The 15,326-nt window shown below is 34.3% G+C and overlaps 1 protein-coding gene across 5 annotated transcripts in view; it reads right to left on the bottom strand.

Moving 5' to 3' along the window:
• TET1 (tet methylcytosine dioxygenase 1) overlaps positions 1-15,326 on the bottom strand; it is a 133,922-nt gene that overhangs the window by 40,052 nt on the left and 78,544 nt on the right. For all 5 annotated transcript variants that reach the window (XM_036923984.2, XM_057505924.1, XM_057505927.1 and 2 more), the window contains 2 exons: positions 12,518-12,608; positions 11,880-11,973 (listed from right to left, as the gene is read on the bottom strand). In XM_036923984.2, the coding sequence (XP_036779879.2) occupies positions 11,880-11,973; positions 12,518-12,608 (185 nt within the window). The remainder of the gene's footprint in view (positions 1-11,879; positions 11,974-12,517; positions 12,609-15,326) is intronic.

The following is a 15,326-nucleotide window of genomic DNA, read 5'->3' as shown; positions in this document are numbered from 1 at the left end:
ATACTCCAATGCACAGACATACCACTTTGTTTTATTGAAGTACCATTGATATACAATCTTATGTTGGTTTCATATATACAACACACTGGTTCAATAGTTACCTATACTATTAACTCCTCACCCCCTCTAGTGTGGTCACTGTCTATCAACATAGTAAGATGTTACAGAACCATTAATTGTATTCTCTTTACTACCATCCCCGTGAGCAACCTATATTGTGATTGTGAATTATTGTGTCCCCTTGCCCCTTGGTAACCACTAGTCCCTTCTCGATGTCTATATGAGTCTACTGCTATTTTGTTCCTTCTGTTTTGCTTTGTTTTTATACTGCACAAATAGTGAAATCATTTGACATACCATTTATTTTTATTCATTCATTAGTAGATTGCCATTTGGATTGTTTCCCTTTTGCTATTATGATTGATGCTATGAACATTCTTGTAACAAGTTTTGTGTAGACATTTGTTTTCATTAACCTTGGGTATATATGCCTAGGTGTGGAATTACTTGGTCGTATGATAACTATGTTTATCCTTTAAGGAACTAACAGACTGTTTTCTAAAGAGAAGGAACAATTTTACATTCCCATTAGGAATGTCCAAGGGTTCCAATTTCTCTACATCCTTGAAAACACTTGTTATTGTCTCTTTTTGGTTCTAGCCATTCTAGTGTGAAGTGGTATCTCATTTTGAGTTTGATTTACATTTTCATGATGACTAATGATGTTCAGCCTATTTTCATATGCTTATTGGTCATCTGTATATTTTCTTTGTAAAAGGTCAATTTAAATACATTGTTCATTTTTAGTTTAGATTGTCCTTTTTTAATTGAGATATGAGTCCTTTTTATATTCCTTATACAACCTCCTTATCAGACATCTGATAAGCAAATGTTCTCTCTTATTCTTAGTTTTTTCTTATCTTTCTTGGTAGAGTCCTTTGAAGAACAAAAATTTTTAATTTTGATGGAGTCCAATTTATCTTTTCTTTCTTTTGTCACTTGTGCTTTAGGTGTTTTAACTAAGGAAAAAACTCTGTAATATAACCTTATGAACATTTACAGCTATGTTTTTGTTGACTAATTTCATTGTTTCAGCTCTGACATTTGTATCTATGATCCATTGAGATAATTTTTCTCTGTACTGTGTATTAGGTATCCAACTTCATTCTTTTATATGTTGACACCCAATTGTCTCAGCACCTTTTTTTGGAAAGATTGTTCTTTCCCCAAGGAATGTTCTTAGAATTCCCCAAAGAATTTCAAGAATAAGAAATTTTTCGTTCCCTAAGGAATTCTTGTGGAAAACCATTTCAGCATAAATGTAAGGGCTTATTTGTTGGCAATTTTATTCCACTGGTCAATATATCTAACCTTATGTCATTACTATACTTTCTTGATCATACAGCTTTGTATTATGTTTTAAAACTGAGAAGTGTCACTCCTCCAACTTTGCTGTTCTTTCTCAAGATTGTTTTGGCTATTCAACATATTGTACTGTTAACTGAAGAAAGGACACTTGCAAATTTAGATGCCCAGGAAATAAAAAGCATCTTTAAAGCAAAATGACTAATAATCAGAAATTGGCACGCTCTGAGAACTTATTCCCATATTTAATATTTGTTCCTATGTCTACAACAATCCAATATTCTGGGTCACAGAGAAAATAAGGCAGGATTTCAACCCCATGGGAAGCTCTTGAGGTAAGTTAGACCAGGATCAAGAGCCTATCCTGGGATATTCTGAATAACCCCTGGCAGTCTAGTGGGGTTTAGGGCCATTTATTATTAAGCATATAAAAACTGGTGGAGAGAGAAGACTGTTTTGAGAAACAAAGTTACTGTTGAAATTTTTAAGATGGCAACTGTAGGTAAAAGTATTTTTACATTCTAAAGAAATACTCAAAGACCAAGAGGTGTTTCCACTACAGCAGGCAAATTTGGCTTCTAATCCTAGTATATTTGTCTAGCAATGGAAAATCAAAGTACTGAATGAGCTTTTTAAATTCTCCCACTTCCAAAAAGCAAAGAGCATTAGATGTACACACATTCTTGTTTTGTTTTTACAAAACAGGAACAATAATGTCGGTAAATAGTATACCGGCATTTAATTATTTTTTTCCACTACCATCACTTATTTCCATTACTGGTACATATAGACTTCATAATTTTGTGTGGGGGGCGGGGAAAGCAGGGAGGGAAGAGCATTTTGTTTTTAGATAAGAATTACTACTCTCACATTGGCTTATACCTGCAGATATCTTAAGCATAAAAGCTAACCAAACTATTGCTTTTGAATACTAAGATTAATGGTCAGAATTTAGATCCAATAGACGTGATTTAAAAACATGAAAGGAAACAAGTGGTATTAAAATTGGAAGACAATTACTTTTTATAGATATAATAGTCTTTCTACAAAATTCAAGAGAATCAAAGAAAAATCTACTAGATTTTTCAAAAGAGTAAAACAGATGATTCCTTATAAGTACTGAAGATTCAAAAGCCTGAATATATATCAGCAATAACCAGAGGTTTGGTTTAAAGCTTGAATCTTTAGCAGTAAGGATTATCTTAAGGAAAATGCACATAAATAATAATTCGATAAAACTGTTAAAAAAAAAGAGGTCATAAAAGAAAGCACAATGGGAGGAATATAACAGTGCTCCTAGATGGAAGGCAAGATATTAAAACATACTGATTCTAGTCACCTATTTCCCATTTAGATATAGTTTGCTTGTGTCTAAGGTTGGTATGGAAGGGCAAATGAGCATTAGTCAAGAAAAATATTTTTTAACACCTGGGGAGGTAACTGTCCTTCTTAATTTAAAACTTTTACTTAAAGCTATAGCAAAAAATTGTGGTACCAGACTTACAATGGTCTACTCTCATAGGTCGATGAACAATGTCAACAAAAATGGGCATGTGGAAAATGAAGCGGAATTTTAACTCAATGAAAAAAGAAATCAAATTATGTACTCAATCTATACATAAAATTATAAAAACATGAGGAGACATATATTTTTGTAATATCAGGGTGGGAAAGTTTTCCTTAGCAATATAAAAAAACCTCTGGAAGCATGTAGAAAATGACATAGATTTGACCGGCTAAAAATTTCAAGCTTCTCTATAAAGGTAACAGTTAACCATTAAAGCAAACAGAAAATCGAGTACTAGATAATGGCACACTGTATGATAGAAGTCTTATTTAACGAAGTAAAAAATGACCTAAACAAAAAATGATTATGAAGAGTGAATTCTTGGAAGAAATACAAATGGTTAATAAATATGAAGACTTTTCTAGTTAAAATGCAAGTTCAATCAAGATACTGATTTTTACATACTAGCATTATAAAGACAAAATAGATCTTACCCCCAGATTAATAAATTTCTTTCTATGCAAAAATTTTTAACAACAAACGACTTGTTTATCAAGTATTATAAATCAAAAATTTGCAAGAATATATCTTTGTTCAGACTTTTGTTTTTTACATTAAGCAAGTTCTCAGATATCTTCTTTATACTTTCTAATACTGGATTCAAACCATCCATGCAGAACTCCATTTTGGTATACAAGGACGGGCTAAAGCTCTTGAGTGGATTCTACTCCCAAACAATCTCACTTCTACTTAATCAAACTTTCCTGGAATTTAGAAAGTTGTAAAATTATCAGTTTTTACCGCAGGTAATAATAACCTTGTCACCCTTATGCTTAAACATGTTCAAATGGTTATCCATCATTTTTAAGGTAAAGTTCTAGCATCCTAACTCTTTGTTTGGGCATAATCAAAACTGTGAAACACCATTATCTCAGAAAAGTAAAATTAAGATGGGTTTTTAAATCTGAAAGTAGATTTTTAAAATTTAATTTTAATGTAGTTTTAATTTTCAACTTGGATACTTCAAGCTTGATTTAAATTTGAATTTAACTTTAATTAAAAATAAATAAAACTTAAATTTAATGATTGTATAAACATTAATAGAACCATGTTGCTTTTTTTAGAAAAGGAAATAAAATATTCCTTGTAATACAATCTTAGTTGTAAAGATGCCAAAGGTGACCAGGGTCCTATATCAGCTCCACAAAAGATCTGAGCCCCACAGAAGGACTAGGTTAGAATCACAACGAGGAGCACATTCTTAGCAAGTGAAGGGCGTTATTACCAAAGAGAAATCACTTTGAGTTCATCAGTAATCATGTGAGAGAAAAGTATATTTAAATTTTCAACACAAATGATGGTGGCCAACGCCACCCCAACGCCACCCACTGTTTAAGATCATTTAAATATACTATATATAAATTATACATTATATGTTATAATAAAATCTTTGAGAGGGTAATGACTGGGTGCATGGGGGCTTGGTGTGGCAGTAATAATTTATTTCTTGATCTGGGTGGTTGTTACACAGACGTGTTCACTTAGTAAAACTTCACTGAGCTGTACACTTATGACTTGTGTGTTTTTGTGTGAAATATAGTTGAATAGTAACTTTCCTTTAAAATGAGCCCTATAAGCGAGTAAGCTAACATAAAAATAGTTCTAGTGGTACAGCACACAATAGGCTTAAGTGAAGAAAAATGTATTTCATAATAAAAAAGGGCAAAGACTATAAGGCAGTTTAACAACTGACAGCATCACCTTCTTGGCTTTTGCCTAATAAAAATGCATAAAATTATCTTTCTCACATTAGGATGATATTGCAGACACTGAAACAAAGTAGCCCAGGACACCAACTACTCCCTTTAATATGCTGACATGGTAACATACAAAGTGCCTGATTTGGGCCTGGAAACAAGCAGCATCACGGTTCAGGCCAAAGACAACCAAAGCAGGTATTAGGCAGAATTTTGGAACAGAGGAACCAAAAAAGGAAAGTCTCTGAAGATTGATTGCATAAATGTAGAAGTCCAGGCAGCATGGTTTGAAAACTTGTGCATACTTTTTTTGGTTTATACCTCACCCCAAAACTTGGGTCACATCAGACCAGAATAGGCAATAAAAGATTCACTTTTCTATATTCATTGCTACACCTGTTCCACTGACTGATACACCATCAGGGGGAACCCGTGACCTGGATCCTGGTGTGAATTACTCAGGCAGCAGAGCCTCCCTGGCAGGCTGTTGTTTGATTTCTCCTCCCTGCTCCCACCCTCACCCTAAAGGCTAAGCTGGAGGTGGGCTGTATATAGGAAGTTAATAGAACATACTGTATCCAAGAAACTACATCACCCTTTCTACCAAAATCTACTGAAAGAGAAGATAACTAGACCCTGACAAAATACAAAGTGACAGCAGAGAAAGGAGTCAGAAAAGCTAAGCATTATGAAGGAACATTAAGGACCATTAAAATGGCAAAGAAACATTTTAAGAAAAGAATAAAACAGTGTTAAGAGCAAAGACAAAACAATGTGAGGCTGGTTCAAAATGTGCAGCCCAATTAAGAATTTGCTGTGAGGTTTTTTTTGTGTGACCATTAAAAAAAAAAAGGCAGTAAACCTCTCCTTCAAGAAAAGAGTTAAGTGCCACACCATGAAAATAGGATAGAATTCAACCACTATTAACAATCATACATCTGCATACAGAGATGAAAAAATATATATAAAATCACAAAATGTTTGATCTAGGTTAGTGTTTAATATCAAATTCACAAAAATATATACTGTGCAATATGAAAAGTAAATTTGGAGTGATGTCATCCACTAGTTGAATGTTTATTAAAGTCCTTACTTTTGACTGATTAATTAAATAAATGATTAATCTTCATTTCCTCTACCGATCTTTTTCACTTCATAAAGCACCCATATGTAAGACTTAATTTAGATAGTGCCATTTAAATTAATCTGCTTGTAAAGTCCTAAAAACTATGCACTGTTCCAGGCACTAGTAATGAACAAAAATATGAGTATTTTAAGTAAGATAACTTCAGAGGTTTGCAAAAGGTAGAGTTTAACATTATGATTTTTGTAACAAAGAAAATAATCTATGAGACCTATTTCTTTATCACACATACAAAGATGAACTAACTCCTGGTTTTGTTATTAAGATTAAACTTTTGAATTGTCACTAGTAGAAATCAAAATTTTCAGGAAGTTGCTTAGCAACTGTGCTTTATTTCATTCCTTATCTCTGGATTGTTTTTGTATTTGTCAAAATTGCCAGAAACATACCACTATGTATTGAAATGTTCTACTTATTCTGGAAGAAGTACTGCAAAGGTGAAAATAAATAATTCTGCTACAGCTGCTTCATGGAAAATGCTAAGTACTCTTCTTTGTGCCTACAAATGCTTGCCTTGAAAAATACTTAAACCAATAATAGGACTTTAATAGAAAGTTGCTACCAAAATCTGTAAGCTGTAGATCTAATACTTGTCTCTAGGAAAAATAGAAATACACACCAAAACTCTCTCAGCATAATTACTGTTACTCTATCAAAGAAGGACTGAAAGGCAGAAAGGAGGAATTACCCAAAATCCCAACACTTAACAGAGCTACCTTGCTTTCTTTTGGATCACTTACTCTAGGAGAAGCCAGCTCCCATGTCCTGAGGATATTTTCAGTCTTTGCTACTTAATAGACAAATAGATAAAGGATTCAGAAATAATTAATGAATAAATGAACTTCTATCAACTATTAGTGCCATATACTGGGAACCAATATAGCCATTTATTTCAGCAAATGTGCAAAGTACTAGGCAGTGTTAAGATACAAAAGAACAAAGCAATACAAAAGGGTACAGTTAAGAAATATGTAAGCATGTGTGTGTGGTAGGGGGGGTTAACAAGAAAATCATTACCATAAAAATCAGAGTGGGAGGTTCTCAGAGCTTCTGGGAATCTAGCAAAGCTCTATTTTGACCTGAATAATTGTTTCATGAGTATTCACTTTATATTATAGGTAAACTGTACATTTGTATTTTATGATATTTTCTGTTCATATATTCCATAATGAACGATGTTAATGTTTAATAGCATTATTTTGTGAAAAGATTCATAAATTAAAGGATTTCCCATTTAGAAGATAGGGCTAAGGTAGACAGATTAGGTTAGACGTATTATATATCAGATATACAATTGACCCTTGAACAACACAGGTTTGAATTACACAGGTCCACAGGTTGAAGGATATTTTTCAATAAATATATTCACAATTTTTTTGGAGATTTGAAACAATTTTTTTGAATTAAGGTATCATTGATATACAATCTTACGAAGGTTTCACATGAGCAACATTGTGGTTATTACCTTCACCCATATTATCAAGTCCCCCAAACACACCCCATTGCAGTCACTGTCCATCAGCGTAGTAAGATGCTATAGAGTCGTTTCTTGTCTTCTCCGTGTTGTACTGCCTTCCCCGTGTTGTACTGCCTTCCCCATGACCTACCTATATTGTGACTGCTAATTATAGTGACTGTTAATCCCCTGCTCCCTCCCTCCCCAAACACCCAATTCAATTCCTTCCCTTTGGTAACCGCCAGTCCCTTCTTGGAGTCTGTGAGTCCACTGCTGTTTTGTTCCTTCAGTTTTGCTTTGTTGTTATACTCCACAAAAAAGTGAGAGATTTGCAACAACTTGAAAAAACATTTTCTTTTCTCTAGTTTTCTTTATTATAATATAGTATATAATACATGTAACATACAAAATACGTGTTCATTGACCATTTTTATTATCTGTAAGGCTTCCTATCAGCAGCAGGCTATTAGTAGTTAAGTTCTGGGGGAGTCAAAAGTTATATGCAGATGTTTGACTGCACAGGGTTGGTGCTCCTCACCCTGACCCTGTTCAAGGACCAGCTGTATTTGATAGGGCTAAGGTAAGTAAGTACATTTTACTCTACCAGTGTAGCATTAAAATATTGATAAGTGAAGACAAGATATTAATTTTGTTGTAGCCAGTCTCCAGAATGTCCCAGTGATCACCACCACCTGGTGTTTATGCCTTGCATAGTTCCCCTTCTACACTGAATGGGATTCACTGTGTAGTGACTTACACGGAAAATGTCATAAAGGACATTGCGTCCTTCTCTTTGCTATCTTTTGTTTGACCCACTTTGGGGGAAACCAAGCTGCATGACACAAGAGAACACTTAAGAATTCCTATGATAAGGAAGTGAGGCCTCCAGCAAGCAGCTGTCAAGAAATAAAGCCTCCTGCAAATGACCTGGGACCTTCCAGTTCCACCCTCCCGATTCCCACCCTACACTCCCCAGATCAAGTTTTAGGATGACTGGAAGCTCATGAGGAGACCCTTTTCTAGAATTACCCCGATAATCTACTTCAGATTCCTGACCCACAAAACCTCATTGAGATGTTTGTTGTTCCAAGTTAATAAACTTTAGAAAAACTGTTAGGCAGCAACAGATAATAATGAAGATTTTATCAACTAATTCCTTAGAATGCTCTTTATGAAACATAAACCAGATAGATATGCATCCCTAATTAAAATATTTCAAAGGTTTCATGTTGTTCATGGACTAAAACCTAAATTCCTCACTATGACCTACAAAACCATTCATGCTTGGGGCTTTGCCTATCCTTTCACCCTCACCTGGTTCCATTCTCTACCTCCTCAGCTCCACTGGGCTCAGATTATGAAAGAAGGTGCTCTCCTCCTTGACCTTTTTATCTGCTGTTTTTACGGCATAGGAATACTCTTCCCTGCATTCTGGCAGGTATTCTTTGTATACTTGCATGAGAAAACTCTGGGATTTATCCACAAAAGAGAGAAAAGTTTATATTGCTTAAAGCAATACAAAATGGGAGTTAGTCTGTTAGATTAACTGTATTAAATGAAATAAATTAATTTATTGCTATACCTTACATGATGTACATCTGAGATACACAAGAAAAACACATTTAAGAACAAAGAACATGTAAATTCTATGGGAACAAAACTTTAAAACAGCCCTGAAGGACAAAAGAGGACATTACCAAAAGGAGCGACATAGCATGTAAGACAGGAAGACTGAATATCAAAAAGGTGTACATACTCCAAATTCTTTGTGTAATATGATACAATAAAAATACCAAAGAACTTTTGCAATTAGATAAAGTAATTATGAACTCATGAAAAAATAAGGAAGAACACTCGGGAAATTTCTGAAAAATTAAAAGGAAGAGGAATTAGTTGTCAGATACGAAAACATTATAAAAACTAAATAATCAGAGTAATTTGGTCCTGATACAGAAGAGATATAACACTGATGGAACAGAATAGAAAAATCTACTAATGTAAAGAAATACCAATTCATAAGGAAAAGACCAAAAAGTAAAGTAAGTAAGTGGTTGGATAAGTAGGTAGTCATCTGGAAAAACAGAAGTTGTTACTAACATTCTACACTCAAAATGGATAAAATAGTTAAAATGTAAAAAAAGTGAAGTCATTAAAACACTACCAAAAAGTGAGTTATTTATAATCTAGAAGTGGTAAATATTTTTCTGGCTAAGACACAACACTAATTTTTCTTATGAAGACATAATTCACAAAAGAGAAGATGAAAAAAGGTTTTTGTCTTTTAAATTAACAATAACAAACTGAGGAAATATTTTTACAACTTTTATCACAGTCAGTTTTCTAAAGGGGCTCCCATAAAATCAATAGAAGACAATAGTCCAATGGAAAAATGGGCAGTCTGTATATTATTTCCTACTCAGAATATTTTTAATCAACTGTATTATTTTTAAATATAAACAGAGAGAATAAAATATAAAAATAAAAATAATTGTCACTAGCTACAGTTTAGGTTTATCTTCACCCAAACTCTTATACATGGAGACCGACTCACATGAGTGAGTGTATTGTGGAAGCTGAGAATAGTCTGTAACCTTCATAGCTGAGTTTATGTGGTGTGAAAACTAGTGTCCAGCAAAGACAAGAACCTGATCCTTGAAATGAGGAAACAATTGTTCACAAGTACTAACCCCTAGCTCCACTCCAACTATTCTCATGATAGAAAGTTTTAGACTTCTAGGGAAGCATTTTAGAAAACTTCAGTTCATAAGAGGCAAAATGACCTCAGCAAACATTCATGTTCCTGGAGGACAGAGTGAACTTCGGTCCCCAAACAAGCCTAGTCTTAAAATGTGTTTGTGATGGCTGATGTGACTTGGGGCCAGGTTCTTCCCAACTAAAATAATGAAATGACTAGTAGGTCTTAGTTCCTATTTGTATCCTCTCCTCAGTATCTAGCCCAGGGTCTGGCAACAGAAAGTACTCAGTAAGTACAAGTTCCGTCACTCATTTTTCTGATTTCTAAAGTTTTTTTGTTCTTTTGTTTTCAAAAATTCACCCACATTGTTACAAATTGAAGACGGGTGTCTTAGTTGGGAGTTGATTCTATTGCATATAACAGAAAACCGCAACATAACAGGTTTTAAACAAATCTCTGTCATGTTAAAGAAATCCAGATTTAAGAAGGCCTGGGGTTGGTGTGGCAGCTCCACTGGTGTCCCAGGGACTCAGCCTCCTCTCTTTCTACTACCATCCTGGTGTATCTCCTCCACTACCAAGTCATTCTGTGGTTCCAGATGGCTGTGCTGGAGCTTTAGCCACTAAGCCCAGCTTCCATAAAGGTTGAGTGAAAGGAGACAGACACAAGAGTACATACCATACGATTCTAGTTACGTGAAGTTCAACAGGCCTTTTTAGTGGTAAAGGTCAAAATGATGGTTAAATTTACACGGAGTTATTGACTGGGGGGAGGGGCACGAGAGAGCCTTCTGGAGTGCTAAAATGATTTACATCATTGTCTAGGTAGTGTCATACATATGAAGAATTCCTTGATATGTATACTTAAGATCTGTGTACTTTACTATATGTAAGATAGCTAACTACACAAGGTATATCCCAGATCTCCGAGCTTTTCTGTATTTTGACTAGACTATGCACTCCAAATAGACTGAAGAAACTGAAAATATTCTAAAGCATTTAGTGTTCAGTGTCCAGCTCCTGTGCTGTCACCTTCCAAAGGCTGAAAAGTAACCAAGACATACAGTCAGCTTGAAGAGCTAAGGGTGGAGCAACTGTCTTGCTTTAGGAATACCCAAGCCCTATAGGTTCAGATCCTATCTCTATTTGTAATGTTTTAATTTCACTGAAAAGGGTATTAAAAAAATGACTTTCCTTTTCCAAAATCTAGAGTACCTTCATGAGGATTTATAAGGCAATGTATATCAAGTTCTTAACATAATGCCTGATAATGTAATAAAAAGTAATTATTGTTATTATTTTATCATTATAATCATCATCATTATTAACAAACGATAGCACATGGATCTCAAATGATTCTACAGTCAAGAATCCCAAGTAAACAGGTTAATATCCCTATGGATGTGAATATCCTACTGAACATATATGTTTGTCTATGAACCTATTTTTCAGTTGAGAACTTCCTAAAGAAGATAAATCCAGTTCTTACTTCTCATAGCTCTGTATTTTTAGAAAACTCAAAGCATCATAGGAACACTTTTGGAAATACGTTGTAAAAAACTTGGTTTTGCTTTCATTATATGATCTTCCTTAAGGTGGCTCTATGGATACTGAATGGGTAAGAATTTTGAAGTAGAGTAACTGATAAAAATAAGATATAAAGCAGTATGTGTAATTTAGTACCATTTACTGACTTAGTACAAATTCACTAATTATAAATACATTGAATGATTTCTAAAAGTACACAAGAAACTGGTAAAAGTGGTGATGTGGAGAGATGAAGATCACTGGGTAACAACTAAGAAGGCTATATGTATCCTTTTGTTCACTTAACATTAAAAGCCCAGGGAACAGTGGGAGTGGGTATTTTTCTAGTATACACTTTCATGGAAAAAGTAATGATTTTATATGTGGAATAAATCCATTTTGAAAAATGTATAAATACAAAATACTTACCCATTTAGCAATTGGACACCCATGAGAGCTTTTTCCTTCTTTTCCCGTATACACTACTATTTCTATCCTTATTGCATTTCCTTTTTGACCATACCTGAGTACAAAACACAATAAATGGAAAATAGTTGCAATTAACTGCAATATACACTTTTAGCACCTTAATGTGCATAAGATACAGATGTACAGAACTACAAAAATCAAACGCTCCTCATAATTGACTTTTGTTAAAAATTTACTTTTGTGTGGCTGATATTTTTGTTACCCAGCTCTGTTTACTTATCCTTTAAGATCACCCTTTTGAAAAATAGCCTGGCTCCAAGATGAGCAGAAGGAATGAATGTGAATGCAGTGCTGACAGAGGTAATTTGACTTATTTCTACCATTATATAATAATATAAAAATAAGTATTGCAAATTTAACAAAGATAACCTTGCTTTGTGTCTTGAGTGTCCAATGCCTCATATGATGAGTGACTGAGCAGGGATACCAGGACACTGTTCTCTCCCAGGGCCCTAAGACACATCCACCTCATACTCCTGAAGGTTTTCCATTCACCTCATATTTGTTCCCAGAGATCATTTCTTTGCATTGAGTCAGGTCCAGAATAATGACTTCAACAGGGAAGCATATTTCCTCACCTATTCTCCATGATTTCCCTGACAGCAGCAACACTTGGTCCTGCCCCAAGGTGTGTATAATATGGGCCTTTGTCTTTTTGTATAACTCGATCTGTGGAAGGAATAAGATTATTAGACCCAAGGCTTTACAGAATTGCATAGGGGCAAGGAAGCGCTATTTTTACTAAGTTTTTTTTCACTTCATAACAACAAATCTTGACAAAATTTTGGTAAGCCTTAATAATTAAAGTCCAGGAAAACAGGCCCTGGAATTTAACTGTTCTTTCCTTTCTGCTTCTAATTCATCTTCCTCTAAGAATAAGAGGAGGAAAAAATAGGTTAAGATGTGGGTCATATTTATTCTCCTATCTCCTGCTTAAAAAAAAACACCTGTAATAATTGGGTGCAAAACTAACTAATCTAAGAGTATTACTCTTAAGATATTGGTCTCAGAATCATATTTAAATTGAGCCCAGCAATTAATTGTACTGCTAAGAATTTATTCTACTATACACTCTCACAATTCTGTATTTAAAATGTAAATGTACATAAGAATGTTCCTTGTTACAATTATTTTTAATATCAAAAAGAGAAAGGAGACATTTTTATTAACACCTGTCAATAAATGGTAGGCTAAATAAATTAGGGGATGTTTATATAGCAGAACTGAATAAAGCTATTAAATCAACAATATTTATAAACACTGAAAAAAAATCTAAAATTTTATTGTTAAAAAAGCAAGTTGCTGCTGCACGGATGGACTGACTGCACTGAGGTATGGGTGGGGACTTGATAATATGGGTAAATGTAGTAACCACATTGTTTTTTCATGTGAAACCTTCATAAGAGTGTATATATCAATCATACCTTAATAAAAAAAATTTTAAAAAAAGCAAGCTGCAAAAATAGTATGTTTTAAAAGACCTAAGTTTTGTAGATTTGGAAACAAAATTAAAATCAATAACAATGTAAATTTGTATAGAGAAACTACAACATAGGTTTATCTTCAGAGAATGGGGCTATAAGGAGACATCTGCATCATATTTCTGTATCATTTTAATTTTTCTGTGCGAATTACATATTTCTTACACAACAGTTTTTTAACATAGAATCATGTCTAACTATTATCACTGGGGAATGCATTTCTCCCCATGGTGCACCTATATCAAAAAAGGTCATCATTTAACCATTCTGACTGGACATCGAATACTACCTAGGATTACACTTCTGTGGCTTCTGAAGCAAGATATATTGAATAGATTTAACCTACTGGTGATCTAGAACAATAGTTCTTAACCAGGGGCAATTTTTCCTGACAGGACATTCGGCAGTATTTTGGGCTGTGACAATTGCTGGGGGAGGTCGGGGAGAGAGAGTGTGTATTCGTTACCGCCATCTATAGGCCAGGGCTGCCACTACACAGCGCACAGTGCCTAAGACGGTCCCGGCAACGAAGAATTATCTCATCTAAAAATCTAAATCTAAAAATTTAAGGAACCCTGATTTAGAAGTTAATTACCCTTATTTTGTAGAACATAATACCTCCCTGGTAATCTTTCACTCTTAGATTTGGGATGATTTCTGAGTGAGTCTGCTTTTTTGTTTCTCTTGTTTAAGTTCCCATTTCTACACAACAAGCACAATAACCTCACGTGTGATGATTATGAGAAAACATGTAAGTGGCCATGTATCGAACAGTTCCAGGTCCACTGCAGATGCTCAATAAACTTTGAATTACTGGCTATCTCAGCTCCTACACTGTGACTTATTGTGTATAAGGAAAGAGTCTTGATATTAGGCAATTATTCTATTGAAACTATGCACACCGTAGAATTAAGACTAGCTCAGACATATAAATAATGGTATTTTTAGAGATCTTTTCTCCATTTGGTATTCAGAAAAATAATGTCTCTTATTTTTACTTCAGATTTTTGAAGCAAAAGATAATGGAGGTTACACATACAGGCTTTGCAGCTGAAACTGCCTATTTTTGAAATCCAGAGATGTCATTTACTATCTGTGAACCCCTCTGTGACTCAGTTTCCTCATTTGTAAACTGGGGATAATAAGTCTCCTTTGTGGGTTGTTGTGACTATAGCAAGTCAAGAGCATAACACAGTATCAGACTTGCGGTGAAAGACCTAGAATAGGAGACATTATTATTACATTATTCTGCCCTTGGTCCAAGAACCTCTCATTCTCCCAATTCAACTCCAGTCAGACAGCATTGCCATTTTTTCCAGAATGTGAGATCCTTGTCAGAGGAGCCTACCCTTGTGACAGGCACAACTGTGTGCTGAATGATGAGAGAAGAAATGGAAGGAATAATATCAAATGTACTTTAGGTAATCAAGAACTAGAAGTCATTGCTACACTTCACTATTTTTTTCTGCTGGGTTAAAAAAAATCAGAATGATATACTTTATCCTCCAGACAATCCTTTAACTACCTATTCTGGAATGTACTAACGAATCCCCTGCCTGCAGTAAGAAGACTGCCTTTGTTCAAGGCAAATATTGAATATTTGTTATTTGGGGCCATATTTTAAGACTGTTTTAATAATTAAACCTATTTGGGTTCAAAATACTTATTTCACAAATTCTGTGCTATTGTAACTTGCTTCAATTAGTCTAACAAAATTTAACAACACAATCTAATCTTCCTATTTTTTTACAGCTGTATTAAATAAACTTCTTATATTTGAGCACTTACATGAAATCTGGTCTTAGACAATGACTAGTGAGTACAGGATTCAAATTAAACTTCCATAAGTTTCATGTTGAATAAGTTTCTCATAAGGCCTGCCTGGGGATCTCTTTACTGCAGCAAG

Source organism: Manis pentadactyla, chromosome 8 (assembly GCF_030020395.1).
Source record: "Manis pentadactyla isolate mManPen7 chromosome 8, mManPen7.hap1, whole genome shotgun sequence".
NCBI lineage: Eukaryota > Metazoa > Chordata > Mammalia > Pholidota > Manidae > Manis > Manis pentadactyla.
The sequence above is the reverse complement of the archived record's forward strand: the minus strand, read 5'-3'. Positions and strand labels throughout refer to the sequence as shown.